The 21778-nt window shown below is 33.6% G+C and overlaps 3 protein-coding genes across 5 annotated transcripts; 2 read left to right on the forward strand and 1 right to left on the reverse strand.

Moving 5' to 3' along the window:
- Positions 1-25: 25 nt before the first annotated feature.
- LOC133705872 (large ribosomal subunit protein eL29z-like) lies at positions 26-730 on the forward strand. The gene is made up of 3 exons (XM_062131286.1): positions 26-168; positions 268-371; positions 455-730. Exons 2-3 carry the CDS (start codon positions 270-272, stop codon positions 536-538), a joined length of 186 nt encoding a protein of 61 aa, XP_061987270.1. The 5' UTR covers positions 26-168; positions 268-269; the 3' UTR covers positions 539-730.
- Positions 731-2348: 1618 nt separating this feature from the next.
- LOC133705870 (dihydrolipoyl dehydrogenase 2, chloroplastic-like) lies at positions 2349-9049 on the reverse strand. Of its 2 annotated transcripts, none has more exons than XM_062131282.1 (15): positions 8500-9049; positions 7865-8011; positions 7626-7760; positions 7352-7472; positions 6832-6956; positions 6004-6129; positions 5811-5891; positions 4791-4853; positions 4620-4694; positions 4449-4527; positions 4259-4359; positions 3921-4034; positions 3448-3561; positions 3153-3224; positions 2349-2730 (listed from the first exon to the last, which is right to left on the reverse strand). In XM_062131282.1, exons 1-15 carry the CDS (start codon positions 8830-8832, stop codon positions 2644-2646), a joined length of 1773 nt encoding a protein of 590 aa, XP_061987266.1. In that variant the 5' UTR covers positions 8833-9049; the 3' UTR covers positions 2349-2643. The 2 variants fall into 2 exon arrangements, with proteins under 2 accessions (XP_061987266.1, XP_061987267.1); XM_062131283.1 differs by having other exon boundaries at positions 2349-2671; positions 8500-9048.
- A 1703-nt stretch (positions 9050-10752) lies between these two features.
- Positions 10753-15548, forward strand: LOC133705871 (uncharacterized). Of its 2 annotated transcripts, XM_062131284.1 has the most exons (9): positions 10753-11041; positions 12577-12657; positions 12810-12909; positions 13054-13138; positions 13234-13283; positions 14217-14296; positions 14502-14552; positions 14672-14731; positions 15085-15548. In XM_062131284.1, exons 1-9 carry the CDS (start codon positions 10997-10999, stop codon positions 15166-15168), a joined length of 636 nt encoding a protein of 211 aa, XP_061987268.1. In that variant the 5' UTR covers positions 10753-10996; the 3' UTR covers positions 15169-15548. The 2 variants fall into 2 exon arrangements, with proteins under 2 accessions (XP_061987268.1, XP_061987269.1); XM_062131285.1 differs by lacking the exon at positions 14502-14552 and having other exon boundaries at positions 10759-11041.
- The last annotated feature ends 6230 nt before the right edge of the window (positions 15549-21778 follow it).

Consider the following 21778-nt stretch of genomic DNA (forward strand, 5'->3'; position numbering starts at 1 on the left):
TCGAAGCCCACTGAAAACCCTGCATTGAGTTTTACAACAACAAAGGCCCGTAAGCAGGGCCGTCTTAGGGCAGTTTTTTTGTGACCATCGGTTTGTATAAAGTCACCAGAGAATTAGGGTTTGCTCTTGCCACTTATCATCTCGCCCGCATCCACTCCTCGCTATCAGGTCTGCCCTTTCATTTCACCATCAATACCCTCTTCTTGTTATAAAAGCAGATCAAGTTGTCTCTGTGTGAGCATTGACTGTTTCGTTTTCGTGTTGCAGAGATGGCCAAGTCAAAGAATCACACAGCACACAACCAGTCCCACAAAGCTCACAAGAATGGCATCAAGAAACCCAAGAGGCATCGCCACACCTCCACGAAAGGGGTACTTTTCCTTTCTTGTGATTCTGTACGTTTTTTCTCGCTCTGTAGTATTGTTCTTGAAATGGGTCTCTCTTGTGTGTGTAGATGGACCCTAAGTTTTTGAGGAACCAGAGATATGCAAGGAAGCATAACAAGAAGTGTGGTGACTCGGCCACCGAGGAAGAGTAGAAGCATTGCTTTCTAAATGGGCACTACTATACCTTTATAGTGTAGTATCTCCATGTTACTTCTGGGTTTTATTTTCCAGTAGTTGGCTGTACTGTCAAACCAGAAATTTCGATTTTGGATCTTTGCTACTGATGTTTGTTTAAGATTCTTATAGCTTTGGATTGTTATGCGATGAGTATGTTCTTCTTTCAACATCTTAGCCTTTTTACTACTTATTCGGTATGGAGTAGTGAGATTTTTTATCTTTTTTTAGATTTAGGTGATAGATCAATTTATTTACATTGCTGTGAGATGTGTTATGGTGCTGCAAAGTTGCATGTTTTACTGGTCAAGAGACGGCAAAGCTGTTGGCACCTGCATACAGCAGTGCCTTGTTAAATTTACTAGCTTAGCAGTATGGTTTTCCTATTCAGGAGCAATGCAGTTTCTGGTTTTTAGGAGTTTTGTTTATTACAGTGAGATGCTTCACCTTTGATGTCAGTTGTCAGCAGCTTATTTAGTTTAGAAATTATTTATTCTGGATCAAGCTATAGAAACTTAAGTGGTAGTTTGATGATGGTTTTTGCCTGTCGTGTCATAGAGATCTTCACTGTCTTTTAATCCTAATTTAGGTAAAGCTGTTTTCTGTCATGATGGTGGCCAATTAGCCAGTCACATATTAGCCTTATGGCTGTTGCTTTGTGTGAATGGTCAGTAAGCTCACCGAAATTAACTATGGTAGTGGCATTTGATAGTGAACTGAAATTGTGGTTTCACGTTAATGTCTCTGACTACATATCATCAATGATAAAAAAAATTGAGTTTTGCCTGAACTGTGAATTTCTCAATAATCCACTGCATTTCTTCATTCTTTTTAAGAGGGGTGAAAAAGGAATTGTGCATTATATTTCCTTTTGATCTGCTGTGTCTGTATCTGATGAAAACGATTTTGTAGTTGAGTTTCTTTAACGTTTGTTTGCTTTTTTTTTTAATTATTGTTATAACAGATATAGCAATGCTGTAGATCATAAGATGATATAAACTTGAAAACGAGCATTTTTTCATTTTGACGCTTTTATCCTGGTATGTTCAGGATAGAACTTGTGACGCAATTGCCTTGAGCGTGCATTGCTAATGATTTCTCAAAGACTAGTATTTATGCCATGAAATATGATTAATAGATTTTACGTTTAATAATAATAAATGCACTGGTTTGCAACCCAGGAAAAAAAATAGTCACCCGCTCCTAGGTTTCTTTAGATCAGCGGAAATGGTGGTTGGAGATGCAAGTGGCTAGAAATATTCGAGCTATCGTTAATAGAAATAAGCAGCAGCTGATTCTAGCACCAAATCAGAGGAATTGAGTAACTACAGCTGTGCTCACATGAAGTTTGGTTTTCATGGATGATTTTGTTGTGGATCTCACTTATATGTGGAGGGAGTTGTTTCCGGGCATGCCTGATACAGTTGTATGACATACAGCGATGATTTAGCAGTAGTAACTAGGTTAGGGCATCGACTGACCTTTCTTAAGAGTAATGCTACACGTGTCATATATCGTGGTGTGTTTGCCGTTGCTCTAAGCAAGCCAGTGCCCGCACCTGCTGGTTGGTTTGTTAGGGGAAGGCGAGTTGAATGTGCAGGTATGGCAGTGCTGTGGGGTTCTCTCATTCTGCACATAGATGGAAGAACCCGGAAAAAAACAGTCTGCTATCTAAGTACTTGATGGTGCTGGTAACGGCAAGTTAATAATATCGTTCTGAGATCTTGTAATCTGGCTGCCATGTTCAGAGAGCAAGGGTAATGTAAAAAAACAACAAAACCACAAGGATTCTTGCAAGCTGAGAGTTTCAATGGAGTAGATTATAGTCTCTGTTCAATTGATTAGAATCAAAACCATTTTCAGAATGGAAATAATATATGAACCTGAGAAACAACAAAACAACAGCGCAACTTCTGAAAGATTTCAGGCTGTAACAGGTGATCTCTTGATGATGTTTCTTGTGGCAGTGTACTAAATACGTGGATTTATCTCTAGCCTGGGTATGCATGCTCCTTCATACCTCCTAATACAAGCAAATTTTCTTTGAAATTTTGCCTGCATGCTCAAACAGCAACTGGTTCACTTACTGGGCCTGGAACATGAGCTTTAACCTGCCCCATAAATTAAGAACTTCTGTCACTAGGTTGAAGGTGGATGGTGCTCTCCTCAGCTTAACAAATACATGCAACCACCAAACGTGGGTGAACATGTATCAGGATTAAACAGCTGTTTGCTGAAAAAGTTGACATGCTAACAACACGCAATAAATTGCAAAGAAATTGTGGGGGGGACTTTTTCTCACGGGACATCTATCCACCATCTATTTGTCAGTACACACGCAATGTCTCTTCAGTACATTTAAAGTTCGAAGATGAGTTCATATGAAATAAGAGCATAACCCCGGATGTTATCTCAACTTTGTAATCATGAAGGCGCATGTGATTTGTTCTTCTGGAATTGTTTTACCATATAGCACAAAAAACTCAAACAAATGAGACGATCATGCCCGTGCTCTGTGTGCGTGTGTAGGCGGGTACCTTTTCTTTTATGGCATGCAAGATGTTAAAAGCATGTGTTCATTCAGAAGCTCACCTTTGCTGATTTGAAAAGTTCATCGAGAACTTCGGATAGAGTTGGGTGTGCATGGACTGCAAATTTTATGTCCTGCATTGTGCAAACGTAATTATAATTAGTTCCCAGATGTTATAAGCTTACACTTGTTAGAGTGCACGCATGTACAAAACTGAGATCTGAAGAAGCATTTTCAAGACCAACAGAATAGAGACGTGAGTTATTAGTTGCAGCCTGGTAATAAACTTCCAACATCTCATTAAGTAGTTCATTCTAAAGGGCATTTCACACCATAAATAAAGATGCAGCTGCATACCTGAATACGAGTGCCCAAAGCTATTGCGTTGGATGCTTCATGGATGAGATCTGCAGCGTGCAACCCAAAAATATGCACTCCAAGTATCTCTCCGTTGTCAGGTCTGTATATCAACTGCAAGAAAGTAAAGGAGTACCAACCATGGAAGTTAGTGAGAGAAGATTAATCAACAGAGTCAAATAGAACTGAAAGGTTTGCATGTAAACATGAGAAAAATACAGAAATGATGTATAAAGGCAAATTTATTGGATTCAGAACATCAGCAGGCTCCAAATTTCATGATGCTCATCACCTATGCAAGAGATTGTATTAGATCCAACAGGCATAACAAACTAGTCAATAGTTCACGTACGACCAGAGTGGCTTTGGAAAGGATCCCTAGCTATACACTGAGAGGGGATGGCATCAAGATTGACCATTCAAATTATGTTTGCACAGCGCATTGAGGAAGGAGAACAGTAATGAAATCTAACCTTAGCTATCCCTTCTCCTTCATTTTCTGCCAAGGCCTTTGTGTTGGCTTTGAAACTCGTCTTGGTGACACTTACTTCAAAACCCTCCTTTTCAGCTTTCTCCCTTGCCTGAGGCTGAAAATTATAGTATTCAGTCAAAATTTCATGTGTAAAGGTAACACAAAATAAGAAATTTTGTTTGCAACATGAAAGGAAAGAAACAGATAAAAAGGATGTAAGGAATGCAATTTGTTTGTATAGAAGCAGACTTCAGCTAACTTTATCATAAATCACGAAGTAACTAGAGCATAATAGCATATTTATAGAACTAAATGCACCTGCAAGATTTTAAAATTTACCTCTGTCAATCCAACCATACTGATTTCAGGATGAGTGAAACAAGCTGCCGGAATGCTTAGATGATTCAGCACGTGATCCCTTCCAGTGATTTGTTCAACCACTGTGTCAAGAATTCGAGCAAAAGATGAAACACTGTAAAAGGAAGCATCAGATTTGAGGTGACAAAAAACTGATCCGCTTGCAACTAACCTGAAATTCCTTGTGCACTGGCTGCATGAGCAAGCATCATTTTACCATTAGCATCACCAATGCAATACAAGTGAGGAACCTAAAGAGTTGAAATTATTAAAAAAGATGTAAGTAATTATTTGCAACAGCCATACATTAAACTTTGATCATGAGAAAATAATTTGAACCAACCGGATTCCCCTCAAAATTAAGCACTTGCATACGCTCATCAACAGGAACAAAACCATTTTTCAATGCTACCTGGACCTGTGGGAAAGAGAGAGAAAGATGATTAAAATCATTTCTTCTTCCTGGTGACAAATCTATTTAATAAAAGCAACATTAACATCAAAGGATTCGTACATTGTCCAAGCCAAGACCTTTTGTGAAAGGAGCTCTTCCAGTTGCAATTAATGCTGCATCTACCTATAGTGAAAGCAAGATCAGAGTTACGATGGATGCCGTGGGATGGGATTTTAAATCATACTGAGGATTAATGTTTAAATTAGGGGAGCCCATGCAAGTGATGGTGCCTGAGCTGCAGGAGATGACAGAAAATTATTGACATGAAGGCCAAATTTTACGTCTAATCACATTTCAGGCTTAAACATAACAGAGTTCCATCTGTAAATTAGCCACCTTATGTTCAACAGATATACACGGCAATACAAAAACAATGCTTATTGACTAAAACTCATTCAATAAGTTCATGATGTAGCTCAAGTATTTCATGGCATATGACTGAAGTTAAAAAAACAAAAAAAATACCCAAAGAGTTCTACAATTTTGACGTGGAGGTCTTTTCTCCTCAAAGAGCATATAGAAGTGATAGATTTTTTAGCAATCCACTTTGCTCTGCAGAACAAAATAACGATGGATGCTAGCATCATACATCCAGACTTCATTTACAGTTTGTTTGGGAAAGAAGTGAATGGAGGGAAAGAGAAGGGAGGAGAGGGTAATGAAGATTAATGGCATCTTCACCTTATTTGGGGAGAGAATTTTCAATGGAGGGGAAGGGGGGACATTCCCCTCCAAAGAATCACACCCAATTTTGAGTAATGGAGGGGAAGGAAGTAGCTATATGATTTCTTGATATTAACTTACTATTTTAACATTCTTCCTTTTTGGAAAATCCAATTTTTAATAAATAAACTTGGTCGATCTTATTTTTCACTTCCTCCTTACATTTAAAATTCATTATCTTTTATGTCCTTTCTATCAAACAAAGAAAATTTATCTCTTCCGTTCCCCTTCTTATTTATCCAAACAATAGAAGGTAAATTTTTTCCAAGCCCTCCCCTTTCCATCCCTTTCCTTCCCCTCCCCTCCTACCACAATTGTTTTTCCAAACAAACTGTTAATTGAAACAATTTACATTACCTCCAGAGTATCTTTGGGTTCCTTGGTCTTGGCATCAATAAGCTCAATGGTGACTGGTTTCCCATTTTCAGCTGGAGTGATCTATGAATAACACAAAATAAGATGAAAGTGATGCTAGGAATGAATGAAGAAAAGAAATTGTGGCAGTCTCTGAAAGGAACAGACAGCTACTCATATATGAAATTATGATAACCTTGGTTGCAAATACTCCGGTATGATAGTCAATTTTGCGTGGATTAATTAGGACCCTTTGTGCCAACTTTCCAATCTCAGGATCAAATCCAGGCATGAGCTGATCAAGGGCTTCAATAAAGGTGACCTGCAAAAAAACCCACTCAATGACATCAACTATCAGCAAAAAGAAGTTCAGACCATCAAAATTTGATGCTGGGATAAATAATCTGAACAATAACGGTGCCAACTAGTTAAATTGATCAATAAATACAAGTTACTAGTTGGCACTACCCACTTCTTTATACAAAAATCAAATCAAATTTAAATACATGAGAATCTAAACTGCAAACTATTCTTGAATTCAAGTTCCACGCACTGAAGCATTAGGCATGACACTGATGCAACCATCTACAGAACAAACATCTCATACATGTATCGTTTAACAAAATTTAAGTACATGAGAATCTAAACTGCAAACTAAATCATCTACCAAGCATCTGCGATGGTGGAACTGAGATAGCTTATCAGCTAGTAATATATACAATTATTTAGATTGGAAAGCTCGGATCATATTGAGCTTGCATATAAGCACTGAAGAAGTTGGGAAGGTGCTTCCCATGCAAAGCTGGGTTCCAATCAGTAGCAAAGTCAAGTGTATAATAAAATCTTGAAATGAGAAAGGGATGAGGTAAGCAGCAATTATTAAACAACAATGAAAGGAGGGAAGGGAAAAAAAGAAAAAAACTTAGTGTTTGCTTATCATGCTGATTTTTCCCAGAAGAATGCTCGTCAACAGCATTTTCTAAATGGATCTCAGAAAAAACAAGTAGAAGAAAAACAGCAATACCTCACTTCCAAGCGCAGTATACACGTCACTGAATTCCAGACCAATATAACCACTTCCTACAATTGCGATCCAATCAGGAACAGACTCCAGTTTGAGTGCATGGTCACTTGTAATTACAGTCTTCCCTGAAGGTCATTACACAGAAATTAGAATATTCCTTGTCATATTATCAGCATAGATGGCACTTTATCCACAAAATGCATGCTAGGCTCCTATATTCTCGAGGAAGATGAGGCTAACAAACATGCTTTCTGCAAATCACAATACCTGCCAGGCTGTTCATAAATAATTCTTACCAAGCTAATTGCTCTTCTACTACATAAGTTTGCCAAACATTTTGCGTCTTCTTCCTTTAATCGATGTGAAAAAGAGTATTGAACAAGAGGATCAGCATCATCTTTCAAGAGGTTTCGCATCTTATATGATAAGACAAACCCCTGATATTTAAACTGCTTTGGATCAAACTTTTAACAAGAATGTTTGATCATTGTGTGATAATGAAAAAAGAGAGAATATTTACCATCAACTTCGATGCCTTTGGGCACAAAAGGGACAGAACCAGTAGCAACGATTATATCTTTAGCAGTCACTGTGTTGCCTGGAGAATCATCAAGTTTCCCATATCGCACTGTTTGTGGGCCCTGAACGAATCGATAATAAAAAGCATTGGAATTAGTAAAAGTCCCAAATGATATCACTATAGAACATGACCAAAAAAAGTTGTATTCTGTAAACTAAGCAAATAAACTTTGTTTATGGTGCTATCACTTCTGTATGACAGAATGTTAACTCACCAAAATCGAGCCAAAACCGGTCAATATATCCACACCCAAGGCCTTCATTGAGTTCGTTAAATTATTACGAATTTTCATAGCAAGATTATTAGCATGATCTGCCACTCCTTGTCTATCATATCCAGCAGCTGCAACCTATTCACAGATCCCAGAAATGAACAGCACCATGTCATAACATTGTTTTCCCATGTTGATCCACATAGACAAGCAAAAAAAATTAAAATGAAAAACTCTATTACCTGCAAACCCAAAGCTTTCATGTGATGCTCGCTCTGTAGTTCACGCATCCGCCCACTTACAGCTAAAAGTGCTTTTGAAGGAACACATCCTCTGTTCACACATGTCCCCCCTACCACATCCCCTTCAATGATAGCAGTTTTCAAACCCTGTAATTATTGAGTTGTCAAAATCCACACCCTTCTACACAATTCAAATAGCAACTAGTAGCATATAAATAACAATAGAGCAAAACTATAAAGAATTAATATATGTGTGTGTGCGTCGTAGTATTAAGCATGATCAATCCAAGCTTGTACAATTATCAAAGGCATAGTTAATTTAAGATTGTAAACTTAACCAACACTAATTCAACAAAACTGAAAGCTCAAAATCACTACAGTTCAAATAAAATTAAAAAAAAAAAGTGAAAATCGCGAACACAAAGTAAAAAAAAAGGTTGCACTAAAGCATGGATAATCTAGCTTCTATACATAACTAAGACACTAAAAATAAATACAAAGCTGGAAATCAATGTGATTAAAAAAAAACTATACAGCTAAAATCAATTAATCTAAGCTTTATCTAAATTAAATAATTAACCTAAGCTTCTATACTTAATTTAAGTAGAAAAAAAAACAGTTTAAAAGTTCACTACCTTCTCAACAGCGTGAAGTGCAGCACCGTGGCCCCCAACACCAGCACCAATGATGATCAAATCATAATCAAAAGATTTTGGTGCGCTTCCATTGCCAGATAAAGAAGCTGAGATTGCATTGTTAATTTTCTTAGAGAGAGTTTTATTTTGGAGAGATTGGGAGCGAGAGAGAGAGGAGGAACCTAAAAAGGCTTCTCTTCTAAGACCGCAGAAGCGGAGATTTATAAGCTTAGAAGGAGGAAAACGGAGAGCGTGATTAAGTGTGTAGTTTGATTTGGGAATGGTTGAGGCTGTCGCGGATTGAGAGAGCGAAAGAGCGAGCGAGGATTGCATTTTGAAATGTGAGAGAGTTTTTCGAGAGAGAGGGGAGATCTGAGGGAGAGGGGAAATGGTGATATAAATATAGTAGGATGGTTTTATTTTTTTGTTTAGAGTTTTTCGAGGGAGAAGGAGAGGGCTTAGAGAATCCCGTTGAAAGGGGCGGAGAGATCAAAGTGCGGCTGATGAGCTACTTTTGCTGTCTTCCTTTATTTTTGTTGTCGTACCTGTACGCTGTAGCATGGCGCGTACCATTTTGCATTTGTTGAACTGACTTCTTTCTCTATTCACAAACTATGGAGTAGGTCCTTAAACTGTTTGTTTCTGTACATATAGATCCTTGTTCTTTTTTCTGTACCAGTGCTAGGGAGACACTGGCATTTTTTTTATAGATCGAGGGTAAGATTGGACTGATCCAGGGAAAAGAGACCCAGTAAGAACTTACCCAGTGGATGGAGGGTCTGCAGTTTACCCTTTCCTTACGGCCCTTGATTTGATCTTGATTAGAACACTGGCACAGGTCTTTGGAATTTTATATATCATTGATAATATGACCCGAAGAAAATACAATCCTAACAAATACCTACTCTCCTTTTAAAGAATGACCTGGAAAACGTTTTATATTATTAAAAATATAATGGTGAAATTGCAAGTGAGCTGCATCAAATAACCTGCCGAGTTCCATGTGCTGCATGGAATGAAAATTGGGCTCGGTGATTATTTTGATATAACGGCGCGTTTTTAATCTGCTAATATATGGACGTGATTTTTACTTTTTATTTTTCACCATGGAGGGATGGGGACCGTGGGGGTGGTTCGTCATATTCGTAATTTTCTTTGAAATTATAGCATACGTTTGCTTTTATATTTAAAAAATACATTTAAGATATTTTAAAAAAATAATATTTTTATATTTTATATATTATTTTAATATACTTATATCAAAAATATTTTTTAAAAAATAAAAAATATTTTTTAAAAAATAAATATCATACTTCCAAACATCCCTATGTATTATTTGTTTTTGTGTTTGTAAACGCTTCTCCGTCACTCTGATGACCCCCTCGTCACTAATATCACATGTCTGCTCACGTATTGGTTCCGGGGCTAACTCTATTCACGTGTTTACCTGTTCTGCAATGATTGGTTCAAACTGTCACCGTCCTGTCACCTAAAAGTCCTTCTGTGGAAACCAGAAACTCACCCAAGGAGTAAATTACACGTGCTGCAATTTGCCAGCGAGAGGAAGCTTTGTATGATACGGCAAGAAAAGGAATCCACCCCTCAGACCTTCCTTGCGTGGTTGGATCGCGAGAAAGAAAAGAGAAGGGCTGAGCATGAGTTTCGTACTTGCACCAATACCGTTTTCTCAATGCCTTTACCGAGGTTATAAGTTGATCTTGTTAATCTAAGTTGATTTTCTAGGTTATTTTTTAGACTAGTCTCATGACTTGAGAATTAACTATATCATTGTCCTTTTTTAGATTTTTTTTCACAATTATTGTGATCATTTTATTTAATTAATTAATCTATTGTTTTTGTTTTTTTATTCAATTAAAGTAAAGTCAACTTATTTCTTTCAATCAAGTCCATGAATTAAATCACATACCTGTCTTCTTTTTTTTATTCGTGTCTATAACTCCTGATCATCATTTTTTATGAAGAAAAAAAACCGGTTCCTCAGCCCAACACGGGTCCGCGGCTAGTTGATAAAAGATTAAAATCACGGGCAGGAAAAAGAAATTTATTTTTGCTTGATATTTATATAACTGAATACATCAGCAACAACCTCAATTTGATAAAACACAAGTAATCAGATGACCGAATGTTGAAACTTGAGGGATCACTTATGATTTTTCATCCGAAAAAATGCGCGCAGACAAATTAAAGGTCCATGGCTACTCCGTAAAATTTACACAAAATAAAAGCGATAATAAACCTATATATTTTCAATGTATGTGCACTCTTGCACAGAAGCGAATAAAAAGAGAGGAGAGAGAAAAATCGAAGGTTGACTTTTGCTATTAATCCCCGAAGCTCTAAATTTTCGATACTGCATACTATCCCTCTCCGTAATAAACCCAACTCTCACGTGTTTATAGTTAATTGTGACCAGCCTGGTTGAATTTATCTGGAAATTTTTGAATTTGAATCTTAAAGAAAGGAGTTCGCTGCTGCTATGGGCGAACAAGAGAAATCGCAAGCGAACTCCAACCCGATGCAGGTCAGTCCGTTTCCGTGCAACTCTAGTAGAGCCTTACGGCTAAGGTTTTTTTTTCTTTTATTGTTTTTTCCCTAGAACTGGAGATTGTTTAACTTATCATTAATATTTCAAACGCGTGAGTTTTCTCCTCTGTTGAGTTTTATTTAATATGATCTGACTGTGTTAATTGAATCTACTGTTTAATCTTGGCAGTGTAAGTGTGATTATTGCAGAGTAGAATTATGTTTTATCGTATTGTTAGTTAGTTAGTTAGTATTGGTATTTGTAGTTGGCAGGACGTAAAGTCAGTTTTGGATATGGGGTTTTAGTGGGCTATCGAGATGGGCATGTTTTAGTTGAAGGGGCTAACATTTTCAAGGACCAGGTGTACAGATGTTTTTTAATTCGGTGTTGCAAATTTATGTCATTGAAGTATTTGATACAGCTGCTGGAGGATGCGGGTTACATACCCACATGTTTGCATAGAAAGACGCTAAAAAATTTGAGGTCTCAATGTGGATATTTGTTATACAGAGTTGGCTGACTGAAGAGTAAGATTGAATTAGCTAGAAAATTGACACTATAAAAATTGTTGAAACTTTTTGGAGTTTGTGAGCGGGGAGCCATTTCTATCCACAGGCATGTTGGAGTTCATTGTGACTTATCATGCTCACTTTGAATCTTGATTTAGTTATGACACGGGGTTGAGGGGGCTTCTCAGGTTTTGCTCTAGCTAGATGTCTACTGGTGAATGAGGATTCTGGAGCATCAACAGTGACTTTTTCAGTGACAATTTGTCGATTCTCTTTAAGCATGTTTTCCTGATAGATGACATTTCAGAGAAGTAGGAGTGGCTATGCACAATTATTGTTGTCCTTTTGGTGTTCATTATTCACTCTCTTTCCTTTCTTGTTTGTCTGTTTCTGCAATCAATGTAGTTATTTATTGTACTAAATGACTGCATCCAGGCTGAATATGCATGCTGCAAATCAGCATAATCACAGACGTCTGATGTTATCTAGAATTTAACTATCCAGACTTTGGACTTTGGCTCACTTGATTATTGATTTAAAATGCTGGATTGGACTGCTGACCTACGTAACTAACACGGACAGAAGTTGTTCTTTATATTTAAATCTTGTCTTTGATGTGCTCAACCTTCATTAGTCTCTAGTCTTCTGACAATTCCAGCAATGTTTTCAATCCATCGTTGTCTTCTCTGTTCTATGGTCCGCCTCAACAAACTGGAAATTTCATTGAGCACCAATTTCTGTTGTTTATTTCTAGTTGGGGATCTATTTCTGTAAATTTCAGGCTTACAATGTCGGCTTTACTAGTTGTATAACTTATATAAATGATCCATACGCCTTTTGTTTTCTATTGGTGCCTTTTTTCTTGATCAAGTGAAGACTTCTTAACAACAAACCATTTTCGTTTGCTCCTTAACTTTGAGATAAGGTGCTGCTTGCCACAATTTTTCAGGTTTTTACTGCAGTTTTAGTGATTATGGCATGTCCTTTATAAATGACTCATTAAGGTTGGTTTTGGAAATGCAGCGGGTGAAGGTCTACCGTTTGAATGACAATGGAAAATGGGATGACCAGGGGACTGGGCATGTTACTGTAGACTATTTGGAGGTCTGTTCAAGTCCCTGACTCGATTATGCGTTTGAGAGTAACACCAAAATATTTATATGCAATTAAACTGGGTAACTGAAAATTGATTTTGTTATAAACATAATTAGCTAACCATATCGTGGGCTCTATTGAATGCAATTGCTATCATGCAGAGATCAGAAGATCTAGGCTTGTATGTTATTGATGAAGAAGACAACGAGACATTGCTTTTGCATCGTATAACCCCAGATGACATTTACAGAAAACAAGAAGGTATCTGAGTTTTCCCAGAAAGGGATTTATAACAAGTGTGTTTCTACTAATTATTAGCTAATGCTAGCAACATGTTGTCTGGTGTATGAAGCTCTATTGAATTATTCAGTTCTGAGCAAATGATTTCTGCACTTACCTTTTCAGATACAATAATTTCATGGAGAGATCCAGAATTTTCTACAGAATTAGCACTAAGCTTCCAAGAAACTACAGGGTGTTCGTACATTTGGTATTAATTTATGTTTATATCTGATGTTGTTGCACTTAATTTTCTCTTTGCTCTACAGTAATGTGATTGTATTAAACCATGTTTATTTAATTTAGGGATCATATCTGTAATGTGCAAAGAAATCTACAGTTCAGCACTCTAAACAGTGAGTATTCCATTCAATTTAAATAACGCACTGCCTATGTAAATAACGATGCATCTTGTAATTTTGTGTTTTTAGTGATTGTATCTAGAACATGCAGCATACATGGATCGCAGTTCTCAAAATCAGGTCTAAAAAATTCCCTTCTCCCAAAAGGACCAGATTTGGATCTTCCCTAATTGTGAAAGGACATATTATATTATCTGGTGCAACCCAATTCACTGGCTGTTCCATACATTTCTAAAGTGTCCTGATATGTTGCTGTTGTTGATGGTGTTGTTATTTTCCTCTTCTGTGTTTTCCTGTGAACCTTGTGTTTAGAGTAGCAACCAAATCATTCGCTATCTGTACTCCTCTAAGTGGTCCAGATTTGCTGTCCTTGTTCATGTTGATTGCGTGCCTTGTGTTTAATATAATAAATTGTATTCATGGTTCATCTATCTGGATGCATTAGCATTACAAGCAGAAGTGAATCAGCTACAAAAGTGATCTTATTCTGGAGTGAAAATCATATTTTCTCAATACTGAGTATTGAGAAACTTTAATGTTTTTATCTGTCATGTTACATGGCAACAATGTGCAAGTTGACCTCATGGCACCGCCACATGTTTGATGTATTCCTGTATATTATTAATATTTTTGTTCACATTTGTTTTCTAAATGAAGGATAATTTTGAATGAGCTCGAGGACATACAACAAGAGTTTTAGTTGGTATCGAATGGTTTTCTTGTTCTCCACAAATATATTGAAGGATCTCAATAATATTGTTTTAAATATACCAATTTTTGGGAGCGCCTTCTCCGATCTTTCCACAGACGTAAACTTCTTACTATTTGTAGGGATCATCTTGATTTGCTCTGGTTCAGTGTCATGTCATTATTATTTTTATTTTGCTTGGAGCACCTGTGGTCTCATCTCTTTTCTAAAATTTGCAGGTGAGACATTTCACAGCATGAACAGTGAGTTGAGAGAATTGCCTGCTGTTGAACTTTCCACACTTCCTTTGATCGTTAAGGTTTTACTTTGCTTTTATTCTTATTTCATTTGATTCAGTTGTATTTTTGAGTCAGTTCTCGCAAGGAAAATAATTATAGTCTTGTAATTTTTTTTGGTTATTCTGATAAGCTGCTTTAACAGAAGTCCCATTTTTCTTGCTCTGCATCATGGTTAAACTGTTTTGCAACTTTGATTTGATTTTTGTGCTATTGTTTTGATTTTAGTGTTTTTACTTCCTTGCTCGGAAATCCAGGATTAGTGTAGATTCCAGGCTGGTATGTTATTGATATGAAAAATAAAAGATTAACAAGTTGGCCAGAAACACTTTGAGCTCTTTATTGACTTTATGGTCATGGATGATCTTTTAATTGAGCTGAATGAATTTGCTTTGCAGACTGTGTCTGAGAGTGGTACTGCAGGTCAGATGAGACTGACAGAGCCTATACTGAATGATGTAAGCTTTGCATAAATATTTTCCATCATTTTGACCTGGTTACTGTGGGCTTTGATGATGAACTGCTGATCAATTTTAAATTTGGTTCAAGACTGTTCAACTTTAGCTGCACATTTCTCAGATCCTATCGCCTGCATATCATACAACTCCACTCTTTTCTTAGAGCATTCTTTCAATGAATTTGTTTTACTAGTTGATATGATCAATATTCAATTTGCAAGATCTTCGCATTTCAGCTCCACAGCTTAAACTAATAGCTGAAAGTTAGGCTTATGACTCTATATAATTCATTTTTATTTTTTATTATTTGAAATTTTTAATTTGGGATGTTTCTTGTATACCAAATGTAACAGCCCGGCCCAACATGCTGTATATTGTCTGCTTTGGGCCTTACCGCCCTCACGATTTTGTTCCTGGTGGCACGAGCCCACTTCTGAGCTTGACACCCCAAAACACATACAACAAAGTAGCAACCAGCACTACTAATAAGGCCCTGACTCTGGACGCTCGCTTCCTATGTGGGATATCACATTTCTTCTTTCTCAAGTCCAATTTTTTGTGTATTGAACTGAAACAGAAGGACACTGTGGTTTAATGTCATTGGAGGTAGATTCTGAAGCTGCTTTGTGAATATTCTGGAGATAGGAGTTGAAACATGCTTACCAAGAGGGGTTGAATTTGCATCTTGTAATCATACAACATATCATTTCGTCTTGTCTAAATCTGTCTGGCTAGATGCTGATAGGGAGTAAAATTGGATCCTTGTACTGGAGGGTGCATCTGAATTTATGGTGAAGTTAACATGATTGATTGTTCATTCTCTGTTAATTTTATTTTTTGTGCAGCAAGATTTTTTCCACTAATTTGAAAAAAAAATTATTTTATTTTTATTTTAAATTAATATTTTTTTGGTTTTTTCAAATTATTTTAATGTACTAATATTAAAATTGATTTTAAAAAAATAAAAAAATATTATTGTAATGTATTTCTAAATAAAAATTAATTTAAAAAATAATATCTACTATATTTATTATATTTCTAAACAGACTAATAGTCATAGCAACGTAACCTGGCAACAAAATAACATTTCTATGAAAGTCTTTTTGTAGACATCTTTAATCTTTTCATTATTTGTAATAGTTATAAAAGAAAAAAAAAGTATTTATCTCAATCTTGCAAAAATAAAAAGAAAAAAAGGTAAAATGATGTGGCTGTTAAGGGACTATTTTGATTAACTATGGGATCATAAATTATTATTTTTATAAATATATTAAAACAATATTTTATTATTTTAAAAATTTTATTTTAATATTAACTAATCAAAATAATGAAAAAATACTAAAATTTTAAATTTAATTTAAAAAATCAAATTTTAATTAAAAAAAAATTGAAACTTTTTTTTCAAACATTACTCGTAGGTGACACGAGATAGGTGGTTTGGATGATGTTTGTGTACTAAAAGTAGCATGAATTATTTTTGTTTTCAGCTATACCTTCGATTGACCTTTTTCAGCTTCGTGGAGGCTTCAGTCATCATCGACGGATCTTCTCTGTTAAAGAAGAGCCAAACCACGCCAATTATATTAATGATTTATTTATATGCGATAACATAGCCAACTTGAGTTTTCTCTTTCTTACCTCTCTGATGTCACCTATCTCTCATCTTTCAACGTCCTGATAATGAATTGTAAGAGAAACAAACTGCAATGCCGAGTTGTAAATGTTAAAAAGTATAAAGACCTGAATCCTGGTTGCAAGGGAATATTTAATAACTAGCAAAATGCGTCCATAACGGTACATGTTTGTATGAATAGTTGAATATCAACAGTAAAGCATCATTATATTCGACTCGGGTTTTGTTAAATAGAATAATTTTTTTATAAAAAAATAAATGTATAAGCTTTTTCAGATGTGTTTTTTTAAAAATATATATATATATACATATATAATTATAAATTAAAAAACGTATACGTGCATTTAATTACATGCATCGAGAACTATGTGTGTCAATAAATACAAAAAATTAAGTGTTAACATGTTTATTTAATTTGTCTTACTGCAAATTGAGTATTTTTTTTATACCAGGTAAAAAATATCAATATCAATCAAAAATCGATATTTATATATAATAAACTATAGTGAATATCATATTTGTATATAAAAATACGCAAGATCTCGGTCTAATTTTTAACATAGCAAGAAAGTAAAATAATGTTGCAATTATTATAGTGAAACATTTTTTCTTTGGTCCTTGTATAATATATTTTTTAAAAAAAAGTACAAGTGAAAAAATTACAAAATAAATTACAAAAAAATAAATATAAAAAGAGAAAGAATTGTATAAATAAGCCCAGGTATAGAGTAGAGAAAAAAAAATTACCTAACTCGCTAAAAAAAGAGAAAGAATTGTATAAATATTCCAAGTATAGAGTAGAGAAAAAAAAACAAAAGAATAAATATAAAAGAAAATTAATATTTTCAAAAAAAATGTTGAGAGAGAAAAAAAGAAGATCTAAAACAAAATATTAAAAAAATAGTGGTAAATAGACCATGTGTAAAATTATAAAAAAGCCAAGTATAAAGAAAAAAAATATAAGAAAAACTTGTTTTCTAAAAAAATACAATTTTGCCACCACTACAATAAACAAAAAATTAGCAAAATTTACAATCATGTCATTTATACAGAGAAATATTATTTTTCTTATAGTACATGTATTAATTATCTAACTCGGGCTTTGCTATAAGTCAAATATTTGTTTTTTGCAAGAAAAAAGTAAATATACAAACTTTTTAAACGTGTTTTTTAATCTAATTATAGATCAAAAGGTTCATGCATACATTTAATTAATTACATTAAGAACCATTTGTGCTAATAAATATAGAAAACAAAGTGTTAGTAGATCTATTTAACTTGTCTCGTTGCAAGTCATATAGTTTTTTTTCTAATGCGGGAGAATTAATGCGTAGATATTGTTAACATATTCCTTGATATCGAGTAAAAAATATAATCATGAATTAAAAGGTTGATATTTACATATAACAAGACATAGTAAAAATCACACGTGTTGATAAAAACTTGTAAAATATTAAGCTGATTTTTAATGTAGTGGGAGAGTAAAACAATGTTTACAGTTGCTATAGATAAACACAGTATTTTTAGTTTTTATATAATAATTTGAAAAAAAAACCAAAAGGTGTAAAAAAAAAACTACAAAATAATAAATATATAAAAAAAAGAGAATCATATAAATAAGCTAAATGTAAAGTAATAAATGTTCGAAGAGTAAAAAATAAAAAAAAATATTTAAAAAAAAAGTGTAAAGAAAAACTAAAAAAATATTACAAAAAATAAAGACAAGAAGAAAATTATGATGAATAAACCAAGTGTAAAATGATAAAAAAAAATTAAGTGCAAAGAGAAAAAAATAAAATAAAAACTCATTTTCTAAAAAAAACTATAATTTTGCCACTTTAATATTAAAAAATATAAGTAAAATTTACAATTATTTCATTTATAGAGGAAAACATACTTGGAGTACACGTCTAACTAGTTTTCATGCCTACACGGGCTCGTTGGGTCATTCCCAAAACCTTTGTATATTTTGCTTCATCTTGTGGCAATAAAAATAAATACTCGTAATAATCTGAATTGTTTAGATTCCCAGGCAAAAACTGCATCATTTCTTCCGTCAAGATTTTTTTTCTGTCCATGCATTTTTTTTGTATTGATGAAATCATGAATTTTTTATCTGAATAAAAACTTATACGCAATTAAAATAATCAAATGAGTTTAAATGATTTAAATTAAAAAAAATCATGTATTTCTTTCATCGTATGGCCTTTTTTGTTTCCTGATTCTTTTTTTTTTACCCTAGCAAAAAAAATATGTCTTTTAACAATAAACATGATTTTTCAAATAAAAACTTACCATGATTTTAAAGCATTTTTTAACAAATAAACAAAAAATCATGGTTCAATAATTTTTATATGACTATATTAAAAATAAAAGAATAATTTACTCGATGAAACAATACAAAAAATTGTTAAAAAATCAATAATATATATATATATATATATATATATATTATTCTCGTCAAATATTTATGTGAAAAGTTTTTGAAAAAATGTTAGTATAGTTTCATGCATAATAATTTTTAAAAAATACAAAAAAAAAATCATGAAAATCTCTAATATTCAAGAAAAAATGACACAAATGAAAGTATCACTGTTTCTATTTGTTTAGGAAGAATTTTATACTAGAATGTTTTTTTTTTTTAAGGGACAAGAGCCTCAGCACCGGGCACGTTTCGGCCTTTCAAGCCAAGCCCACGCACATTGCCCGTGCTAGACTCTCCAGTCTACCAGGCAGAGCAGCAGTGGCTCTGTACTCTCGAGAGGACCAAAAGGATCCCCTTCTCTCTAAACCGTGACCGTTCAACACAACAGGTCTATCGTGTCATCCAACGTGGCACTTCTCCGTCACTCTGATGACCCCCTCGTCACTAATATCTCATGTCTGCTCAAGTATTTGTTTCGGTGCTAACTCTATTCACGTGTTTACCTGTTCTGTAATGATTGGTTCAAACTGTCACCGTCCTGTCACCTAAAAGTCCTTGTGTGGAAAGCAGAAACTCCCCCGAGGAGTAAATTACACGTGCTGCAATTTGCCAGCGAGAGGAAGCTTTGTATGTGACATTTCATCACGGTAAGAAAAGGGATCCACCCCCCAGACCTTCCTTGCGTGGCTGGATCGCGAGAAAGAAAAGAAAAGGGCCGAGCAGGAGTTTCGTACTTGTACCAGTACCGTTTTCTCAATGCCAGTCTTAGACAAAAATTTTAACTAATGCCATCAATGTTCCGCTTGAGGTCATAATATTTTTTTTAATATAAATAAAATATTTAGATATTATTACCATTTTTCTTAGTAAAAAAAACTGCTTAAAAATTAATTTAATATAATTCGGTTAACTTGATAGATCTAAGAATAATTTAAACGATTAATAACAATATAGTTTTATTAAAAAAATTAATGATTATATTAAAAAAAAACATTAAAATAATAACATATTTAATTGATATGAGTTTAACTTATCAAATATGTTATTGAGTCATGAATTAGAATAATCTAATACAAATTAAATTAAAATAAATTAAAAAATTTATTTTCTAGTTAATTAAATGGTAAATGGTGAAAAAAATCAATTGAGAAAATGACTAATTTATAATTCCGGTGCTATCAATTCTATAATATAAATTAATATTGTTGGATGTGTAATTTAACCTGGTTTTGTATTTTTTTTTAATCATCAATTTAATTAAGAAGATGATAATATATTAAGTTTAATTGCATAAATGTAATGATAATGATGATCCTCTAGTTTACTGTCGAATAAAATAAAATATTATGATGTGTCGATTAGAATGTAAAATTGCGTGTATAAACCCTGTCAATTTTTTTTTACAACGAAAGAGATAAATTAGCGAAAGATAGAAATCATAAATATGAAGAATATGATAAGAATCAGGATAACTAACCTCAATCATTCAACTGTAATTTACTTGAATAAAGAAAATGACATCGAACCATAAACAACTCTACAAGGATTAATAATAAAGGGATATATGATGATTAATTTTGTAATTAATGAGATTAGTCAAAATATATACAAGTTGACTCGAACACCTATACTAATTAAAAAAATAAATACAAAATGTAACAAGTTAAAACAGAACAGTATGGTATGAGTAATAACATTGTTATATGTAAAACTAAAAAAAACTAAACAAGACTGAAAATAAAAAACAGTAAATAAATTAAAATACTTTTTTTCTAAAAAAAAACTAAATTGGTGCTAAAAGGTTATTTTTGTTTTTTTTATGATGAAATTTTTTGTTATTATCAAATTAACTTAGAATCAATTTTATTTTTTCATTGTATATAAAAATAATAGAATATAAATAGTTATAAGTGCACGCTACACATGCACTGGCATATTAGAAGTGTTTATATCATTTAGGTGATGTATATGATATTTTTTGACGATCAAAATCTTTTTTCCATCACGTCACTATAAGTTTTGTTGTGTAGTCTTTTATATGGGGTGATGTGTATGGTTGTTGGTGGCTCGGTTTATTGCCGATAACACTTTTCTTCCTCCCTTTCTTCTCTTTTATTCTCTCAATTCGGGTCATCCATGCAAAATCTCAAAGTTGTCATTTAATTTATGGTGACTTTTACTTTGAACTTTACTTTTTTTTATTTTTTATTTCTGATTGTTTTGTAAAACTTTAAGTTTTGTGATTTTTTTTATACCGGGGTATCCCGATTGAAGTTTAACAAAATAACTTGGATTGAATTGACCCTAATTACCGAGGTTATAAGTTCATCTTCTTAACCTAAGTTGATTTTTCAGGTTATTTTTTAGATTACTCTCGTGAGTTGAGAATTAACTATATCATTGTCCCCTTTTAGATTTATTTTCACAATTATTGTGATAATTTTATTTAATTAATTAATCTATTGTTTTTGCTTTTTTTTATTCAATTAAAGTAAAGTCAACTTATTTCTTTCAATCAAGTCCATGAATTAAATCACATACCTGTCTTCTTTTTTTATTCGTGTCTATAACTCCTGATCATCATTTTTTATGAAGAAAAAAGACCGGTTCCTCAGCCCAACACGGGTCCACGGCTAGTTGATAAAAGATTAAAATCACGGGCAGGAAAAAGAAATTTATTTTTGCTTGATATTTATATAACTGAATACATCAGCAACAACCTCAATTTGATAAAACACAAGTAATCAGATGACCGAATGTTGAAACTTGAGGGATCACTTATGATTTTTCATCCGAAAAAATGCGCGCAGACAAATTAAAGGTCCATGGCTACTCCGTAAAATTTACACAAAATAAAAGCGATAATAAACTTATATATTTTTATTTTATTTATCTAATTGTTAATATAATGATTACTAAAAACATATATTATTATTAATTTTAGAAAATATGAAATTAATTAAAATATATTAGTTTTGTAATTTTTAAT

This window comes from Populus nigra, chromosome 10 (genome assembly GCF_951802175.1).
Source record: "Populus nigra chromosome 10, ddPopNigr1.1, whole genome shotgun sequence".
Taxonomy (NCBI): Eukaryota; Viridiplantae; Streptophyta; class Magnoliopsida; order Malpighiales; family Salicaceae; genus Populus; species Populus nigra.

What these genes read in the sequence shown, in the direction of transcription:
- LOC133705872 (XM_062131286.1), top strand. Translation starts at nt 270, where the DNA reads ATGGCCAAGTCAAAGAATCACACAGCACACAACCAGTCCCACAAAGCT. An exon ending in GCCACACCTCCACGAAAGGG is followed by an intron (nt 372 to 454) that starts GTACTTTTCCTT and finishes TTGTGTGTGTAG; the next exon opens with ATGGACCCTAAGTTTTTGAG.
- LOC133705870 (XM_062131282.1), bottom strand. Translation starts at nt 8,832, where the DNA reads ATGCAATCCTCGCTCGCTCTTTCGCTCTCTCAATCCGCGACAGCCTCA. An exon ending in ATACTGCGCTTGGAAGTGAG is followed by an intron (nt 6,130 to 6,831) that starts GTATTGCTGTTT and finishes GTTTTTTTGCAG; the next exon opens with GTCACCTTTATTGAAGCCCT. An exon ending in AAGGTCTTGGCTTGGACAAT is followed by an intron (nt 4,695 to 4,790) that starts GTACGAATCCTT and finishes TCTTTCCCACAG; the next exon opens with GTCCAGGTAGCATTGAAAAA.
- LOC133705871 (XM_062131284.1), top strand. Translation starts at nt 10,997, where the DNA reads ATGGGCGAACAAGAGAAATCGCAAGCGAACTCCAACCCGATGCAG. An exon ending in CACTTCCTTTGATCGTTAAG is followed by an intron (nt 14,297 to 14,501) that starts GTTTTACTTTGC and finishes TTTTGATTTTAG; the next exon opens with TGTTTTTACTTCCTTGCTCG. An exon ending in CAGAGCCTATACTGAATGAT is followed by an intron (nt 14,732 to 15,084) that starts GTAAGCTTTGCA and finishes CAAATGTAACAG; the next exon opens with CCCGGCCCAACATGCTGTAT.